The sequence below is a fragment of the Eurosta solidaginis genome, chromosome 2 (genome assembly GCF_040869045.1).
Source record: "Eurosta solidaginis isolate ZX-2024a chromosome 2, ASM4086904v1, whole genome shotgun sequence".
NCBI lineage: Eukaryota > Metazoa > Arthropoda > Insecta > Diptera > Tephritidae > Eurosta > Eurosta solidaginis.
This window is the reverse complement of record NC_090320.1, coordinates 299804049-299812146: the sequence shown is the minus strand read 5'-3', so window position 1 is coordinate 299812146 and position 8098 is coordinate 299804049. Positions and strand designations below refer to the sequence as shown.

At 37.8% G+C, this 8098-nt stretch overlaps 1 protein-coding gene across 3 annotated transcripts; it reads right to left on the bottom strand.

Annotated features, from left to right (window-relative positions):
• Nucleotides 1-560: 560 nt before the first annotated feature.
• brun (trafficking protein particle complex subunit brun) lies at nucleotides 561-7647 on the bottom strand. Of its 3 annotated transcripts, none has more exons than XM_067768755.1 (10): nucleotides 7299-7647; nucleotides 7005-7216; nucleotides 5624-6454; nucleotides 4465-5550; nucleotides 3841-4394; nucleotides 3230-3786; nucleotides 2979-3172; nucleotides 2610-2849; nucleotides 2364-2532; nucleotides 561-2265 (listed from the first exon to the last, which is right to left on the bottom strand). In XM_067768755.1, the coding sequence occupies exons 2-10, from the start codon at nucleotides 7195-7197 to the stop codon at nucleotides 2001-2003; spliced, it is 4089 nt and encodes a 1362-aa protein (XP_067624856.1). In that variant the 5' UTR covers nucleotides 7198-7216; nucleotides 7299-7647; the 3' UTR covers nucleotides 561-2000. The 3 variants fall into 3 exon arrangements, with proteins under 3 accessions (XP_067624856.1, XP_067624857.1, XP_067624858.1); XM_067768756.1 differs by having other exon boundaries at nucleotides 7005-7298; nucleotides 7390-7647; XM_067768757.1 differs by having other exon boundaries at nucleotides 2364-2571; nucleotides 2658-2849; nucleotides 7005-7643.
• Nucleotides 7648-8098: the final 451 nt, after the last annotated feature.

Here is an 8098-nt window from a genome sequence, read left to right as displayed (position 1 = left end):
ACTCAACTCTGATTACTTTTTGTTGTTGATTTTCATGCAATTCGGTAAGTTAGCTAGTGTTTTAATTGTAATAGTTAGCAACGAAATACAGCTAATGTATCTTAGGACTAAACGTCAAACTTATAAACAGCTGTGATCACCTGATTTTCTACCTAACTATATTGCATTCATCCCCCGTCTCTTTCTATCATTCGTTAAAAATAGATGGTTGCGCATCCGGTCCAAACCGCACTCCTGTTTTGATTTTGAGTCGGATTTTAAATTACGACTTTATTACTCATTTGAAATAACGCCATATGGCCTTATTGCGTATGGTGTTATTGCACCCCACCCAAGTTCTCTAGAGAAAACCTTCGGTAAAACACAGAAGGAAGTTATTTGTTATTCCGAATATACTTGAAAATATTCAATTCTAATAGCCAACTTCTTAATGCCTCATTCGCTTATTGGAATAATACTATAATTTACTATGTATTATAGATATTTTATTTTTATTTAATGCAACTAATTCTATTAAATACTGTTATTCCTTTGTAATAAGAACATTAATACATAAGGGGTTCGCTTAAAAAACTTTATATTTATTTTCAAAGTAGCTTTTATGCCTTTTAGTAACAATTGCTTTTTGCATGTTGTACAAATAATAACATCGTTACATGCATATACGTACATATAATAATTAGCAATAATATAACATTTAATGCATTCATTCATTATAATTCTTATTGTTTTTGATATACTTTTAGAGTAGCACAACTACATGAAACTCATTTGAAATGGAGTCATGAGTGTCGTCAGTAAATCACATAGGAATTTATGTGCAAGAATTGGAGAAAATAAAAAAAGCTTCCTTTACAATAGTATTACTGCATGCATACTTTGCTTAGTATAAACATAGATATTTGCTTAGTTTTACGCAAATAAAATCAAGGCTAACCAATAGCATATGCTAGGCAGACAAATTCATTTTCATATGCATTTGATTTTGAACCAAGCCCGAAGCAAACCTGAACCGAACATTTTTCAACGTTCCAGACAATGAGATGCATTTAAAATCAACTTTTATAAAATAAATACAAAACTTATATTTTCTTAACTAAACGCATAAAAATCTACTCTATGAACTAGATATACGAAAAAAAAGAACCAAAATACAATGCAAGTACATAGTCATAATTCATAACTAGTGCAAAAAAAGGTTTTCCGTCATTGAGGAATTCTGGTGTGCAGACCAATTGGATTCGCCGTTGTGCCATCTTCAGTGCCCTTTTTAGTGCCGGAGAACAAAAAGGAGCCCAGACCTCTAACGCAAAATCATTCTAAATTAATGCACAAAATTGGAATAAAATGAAAATGAACTGTTACTGAGATTTACTTCTCTGGCGACCCCAAGTTCCTCATGGAACTAGGTGGTTGGTGAGGATGGCGTTATGGCCTAAAAGGTTTAATGTGGTCATATTAATCGTTCCCGAGATGGTCGGGCTAGTAACTTAATGGTGCTTTGTTACTGGAACGTATCGGTTCTATATCCGGCAAAGGACCATCAACATCGGGTGGTGTCTTTATCGTTAATACAACAACAACAACAATGTGTCACCTTTATGGCCGACCCTACAGTACCAGCGCCTGCCCATAGCCAACAAGGCAAGAAATTTTTCCGTTTACAACGGCATGGTAATTACCTTACCAGCGGACAAATAGCATGATAGGAAGAGTTGCATCATCCTGTTCTTCGTTTTTTGGTCAAACGGTGTCCACAACCTTTACATGCATTTTTCTACAAGTACATACAATTGAATTTTTCCCTAGAAGGTGCATATGAACTGACAATATTAACAATTAGATACGATTTGCTTATATATATGTGTATTCAATTCATTGTTAATGCAAATAATTTGCAATGCAATGATGCTAGAACGTATGCACCTAATAGCAAATAGTCCTAATATTTTACCTTTTAAATTTATTTACTTATATCTATTATGTTCGTATTAACAATATTATTGATCGATTACGGTAACCTCAATTGGAGGTATAAACTTCCAAATGTGCTCCTGCTGCTCGTGATAGCTAGCTGTGCTTCCTATTATGTCGCAAACTTGCATAGCACGCAAGCTATTATCCAATCTTTGTACAGCATTATGTTGTGCTATTTGGGGTTTAGAGCAGCACTGTATGCTTGCCTTAAAACGACCTGGTGTAAAAAATATAACGGTGCATTCATGTTGAATTTGTGCGTATTTTTCAAGTAATGGTATAGAAACTCTGCGAATGTATAAAACGAAGTAAAACAAAAGTTTAATTGTTTCGAAATAAGTATGTAGCAGGTTGACTAAAAACATGTTTGGTTTTGCTTTAATTACCTATTTGGACCGGATATAGCTATGCGTGTATCTAAATTATAATTTTCAATGCCATTTAAGTAGTCCTGATAGAACTTAATAGTAAGCACAAGGTTTCGTAATGGTTGCGCCGATTGGTTGCGAACGCTAACATAGAGAATGGCACTTTGACCTGCTGCGCATACGATTTCTGATTGTGGTTGAACGGGTGTATTTTGGAAGGAAACCGCTATAAAGAATGAATAATAATACAAATTGATTGTATACCTATAGTACATATATTTTTATTAGTAGTTGAAAACTCCGCATTCTTACTCCATTGCAACGGGGATACGGTAGTTAAATCGATCATGGATGACGTGAGAACGATGCCGTTCAGTGATGCTATACCTTGTATATCGGTACCAGTGAGCAACCAACTAATTTTCACACGTTCAGCTACATGCTCCGAACATAATTTGCTGATACTATCGCTGAATGAAAGCAATTGTGTGCGATAGCAAAGGTCTAAGCAATGCAAAATAAAAAGGTATTAAATATCTTAAGTAAATGCTAGATTTCTTATTAAATATTGTGTTTATTCGTCCTAAAACGTATGTATAGTAATTTTCGTTTTCGCATATTTGATAAAACTACCTTTTTCCATATTCTCGGTATATTCTGCTTCACGAGCTGCTACTACTTGTTCCAAAGAGCATCGATCAACGGGTATTGGTACACGACAACTCTCTTTGGCTTCTATCAATATACTTTTGTTGTTGGTGTAGTTTAGAGACATTTCCTGAGCAGTCAAATTAGACACATCGAGTACCAAATAAAATTGCGAAGGACTGAAGAGCAAAGCTGTTATTTAGGCACATATAAATAAAAAATCCAGGACCACTTACATTTCAGCAGGTAACACATCCCAGCTTGTGATTTGTGCACTGGGCAATAACTCCAAATTAAACGAAATCGCACACTGACGACAATAGCCTTCCTGCATGCCTTCGCCACCTGAATATTTAACACGAAACTGTGCTTCAACATGTTGACCAAACCCATGTCCACTTTGACCACCAGCCGCAGGTAAACTTAGCGCCATAAGAGATGGCGTACCACCAGTTGTAGTGCCTCCTGACGTTGATGAACGAAAACTCAGATTATTTGGATCATTACGTCGATTATAAGTGAATTGTTGCTGATTAGGCGAATTAACACGTGAAGGTAAACTTCCATGACCAGATGATGAGTGTGTTGAGCATTGTAATGAATGTGATCTCGGACCAGCACCACCAATACCCAAGTTAGCACCATGATAATCTGTTTGTAATGCTGCAGTTACTGTACTGCTAGAATGCACAGAAGTAGCACTTTGGCTCGTAATAGGACATATAAAGTCAGCTTCGCCATAAATATGCACCGTAAAATCTGTTGAGATACTCGGTTTTATAGGAAGTTTAGACTGTAAGAAAAAAATGTAAGCAAGATTTTTCTTGTTAAGTTAATGACCACGTGCCTGCAATTCTTTTTCATCAATTCTAAATATATTCTTTTGTGTTTCTTGTTCAACATTCGAATTAATGCTTATCTCTAAGTGCTCCACTGAAATCGGACTCTCATTTGTTATGGTTATTATACACGTTGATGATTCACCATTATACAATGTTAAACTGGCGGATGTTATGACAATATCTGAGCTAGCCAATTGACTAAAAGTAGCTGTTTGCGGTAATGAGGTTTTAACAGTTATCCGAGGTAATGCTGGTATCACATCCACTAAGTAATTTGGAGGAAATTTACGACCATGCATATTTTTTAGACGACAATTCGATTTTACGCCAAGGGCATGGGTGCTATAACCCTGAATTTCTAATTGGCCCCCCTCAATGGGTGTGCCATGCAATGCGACTGCTGTTGCCACATTTGGTTGCAATATAACCGTTTGCGGTAATGATTCAAAAACGATCCCATTCGTTAATAAACGCATATCACTGACAGTTAACTCGAAAGGAAGTGGATTACGTAGACGTAATGTTACCTCGCTTAAGTCGTTCTGTACCCAAAAAAACGCTGTAGGCAAATACAACTCGAAATTATTAAGTACACGTGTCTAAATGAAAGATAAATAAATCATACTTACCAATTTTATTCTTTTCCCGTTTCTTCTCGCGTCTATCCAACGAGTTTAAATGTATTGGTGTGAATAGAAAGGGTCCACTATCCGCTTTAACAATCTTTATTCTCTGTGGTCGAAGATGTGCTGGCAAATCGCGTACACTTAAATCCATGCAATACGGTAAATCTGTTAGGTTTGCCGGCGGTATAATTGTGCCACTTTCTAGTACCAAAGGCACAGGTGAACCTTCACATTGCGCACTCAAATTTTGCAACTGTACACACATATCGCTTTGCTCTGTTGGTGACATGTGCACCCATTGCGTTTGCAATAAGAAAGTCATATGACGTGTAGCTAATGCTGATTGTCCCAAACGGCGAGCAGCTGCTATTAAACCTTGCAACAAATCTATTTGTAATGCAGGCCAACCTGCCGCATTATCAATCACCTCCATTGGATCGAGCGAAAGCAGATAACCAGAAAAACTCTCCAACATTAGGCGATATGTCTGCGTCCAGTCAGGATTTGGATTGCCCTGTTGTACATACTTAAGAGCCGTCAGTCGCTGAAAGAAGGCTGCCTTACGTCGATAGCCTATTTGCTGATACAAATCGGTTATAACTTCGAAACGCTTTATGCGATCCGGTTCGCTCATGTTCACATTTAAGTATAGTACATTTTGTAAAAACATAGCAACATCCAATGGCCTATTCTGTTCCACGCAAATACGTGCTGCCTTCAATGCCGCTTCTGTCTCTATTATAATAGCTATTTTGTATTTACTATAGTTTATAATTGCACGACGATAATATGTATGTAATTCTTCAGGTTTTATTATGTTGTTAGGTAATTCTGTTGCAATTGTACCATGTTGAGCTGCTGAAATAGTTGAAGTGGATGATGATGATGTTGGTGTGCCAGATGGCGAGGAATTCGTCGTTAATATGGAAGATACCGAAGAACAAGATGAGGAGGCTGAAGTCATTTGACAAGTCGGAATGTTTTCTTGCAGGTCATCACGGGAACTGTGTTGCTGTTTGGAAACATGCATTTTTGATGTCGTATCGTTTGCACGCAATCTTTCTGTGGCGTTGCGCAAAGGCAACAAGCCTATATTAAGAAAATTTATTTTTGACCAATAATAAATGACCGAAAATACTAGCAGACAACATTTTACGCTTACCATCCTGTAGCGACGCGTTTCGATGTAGGGGCTCATTATAGCGTAAATGTGGATACATGAACATTATAGACGCCGAACATAAACCTTCTTCGCAAGCGCCCACCCATAATAAATCACCTATGGCACGTAATATTTCACAAGCAGTATGATATAAGTTCAAAGCATCTCTAACGAGTCCCGCTTGAAGTGATAAATCAGCAAAGTTTTTTGTGACTCGTCCCACACAACGCCTGCGATTAGCTCGCGAGTCCATATCGAGGCCAACGAAATCACGCTTCTCAAGAGGTGCAAAGAGCATACTCATTTTTTCAGCTTTCTCACGTGATCTGTCCAGACGTTTCGATTCCAAAACCCAAAATAATGCATTAACAAACTCAGCTATATGTGATTCTAAATCTGCACAGCTATCCTGTTCACGGTAAAAGAATGCTTGTGCTTTAAAATTGGAAGGTGTTGTAAATTCATCTTGCAGCCGAGTGCCATACTTTTCAACCTCATTACTATTTACATTAATATTTTCGTTGGCCGGCGAGGAAGAGGAATACAAAACCTGTTGATCGCCGCCAGCCGAATTTACTCTATCAGCTGCTGCTTTTTCTGGTGATGGTCCAAAAAATATTGCACGTGAATCATATAACGTACTACTGTAGCGAACTTTTAGCGACTCATGTTGCCGACAAAGCTCATTTAACTCTGTTTGAGTATCGAATTTACCAATGGTTATCAGACCGAGAAGGCGACGATGTGATTGAAAATCTCCCCAATCATTGTTCTCTACAGGATATTCATGTATGTAACGTATCCAAATATCACGTGTAACCCCTGAAGACTCTGTAAAGATTAATATGTAATGTTATCGCACTTAACTATACAGATGTGGGTAATAGTCTAGTTGAGGGGTCGACTGCTAATACGCTACCAAAAATATCGAGAGAGGTGTCAAAAGACGCGTATTATTCTCGAGAACAATAATCCGATGGCGGAGATATTTGCAGTTGAAGTTGGCGATTTCCATGTGGTTGTTGTTGTGTTCGTACCCACAAAAAAAATTGTGCATCAACGTGGCGGTAGCCACGGTTATACCACACACCCGGACTTGGCATCGCGTAGCCCAGGGTTATTTTTTTTAAGCGCGGCCGAAGGCCGCCAACGCAGAAAGGTGTTCTGCGCAAAAATACTATGGATCCGACCCCCGGTTTCGGAGGCACCCACGGGTCTTTTTCCGGTTTTTCGTTAATATCGTTAAAATTTTTATTTTCCGCCTTCGGATTATTAATACTGATGTCAAGACGCGTCGTTTGACACCTCTCTCGATATTTTTGGTAGCGTATTAGCAGTCGACCCCTCAACTAGACTATTACCCAGATGTGCAATATTTTACCATTTATTTTCACATTGCTAACATGTCGAACTTTATTGAATGCCTTTTGTAGCGTACGTGGCTTGGATGGCCCAACACCACGCAAGAGAACCAATAAACAACCATGATGTAGAGCATTTTGTTCAAAGTCCGGTCGCAGCAAAATTTGTTCGTTGACGCCATGAGACATTATCACACTAACATTCGCACGCATTTATTTATCTGTTCTGCTTCTATGTACAATTGAAATCACACACATTGCATTAAGTACGATGGATTACTTATAATTGTGGTTCATTGAGGGCAACTAAGTACCTTAATCAGTCAATATTGAACATTGAACAAATACAAATAATTAAAAGATTTAAATGGTCACGAAGAAACTTTAAATGGAAATCACTCCTACTTTATTAAAGGGCCACTACCCACAAACGCACACAAGCACCTACGCTCCTGCAATACTGAGAGTGAAAGATTTATTTTATTTAAATATTTTACTGTTTCTTATCGTGTATTTCTTCATCAATTTCTATGCAGTTTTCCCTTGTTTTTTCAATCAGTGTTTTTGACACTGATGACGTTTTTGATGTCCTCAGCTGGCAATTATTTGTTGTTGTATATCATGACGGAACGATACAAGGTGGCAGCTTGGTGACATACCAACAAACGTAGATAAAAGTTCCATGTACTTTGTTTTTGTAAATTCGATGGACAAACGTCAACATCGTACTGCGACGAAAGTTGATGTATCAAATCAAATAAAAAATGTTTATAATCAGCTGTCCCGTGCTGCCACCTTGTATCGTTACGCCATGTTGTATATGCCCTATTTTTAGCTGTCAATGGAACTGCCAACAGTGATTTACAGACCGCCTTCACTTGATATAAATCGACTCTGGAGAGACGAATAAGCAAATGGTTGAATGGCCATTTTGGAATATATACATTAATTTATGGCAATCTCTCCGAATATACTTCAAAGTTTGCCATACTGCACCCGAATTCAAGAACATTAGCTCCAAGAAGCTTTTAAAAAAATGACCGCCCTCCATGTTTTATGCAAACTTGAGCGGCATCTCGTAGCGCTGCTGAATACACTCTCAGAAACATTTTAT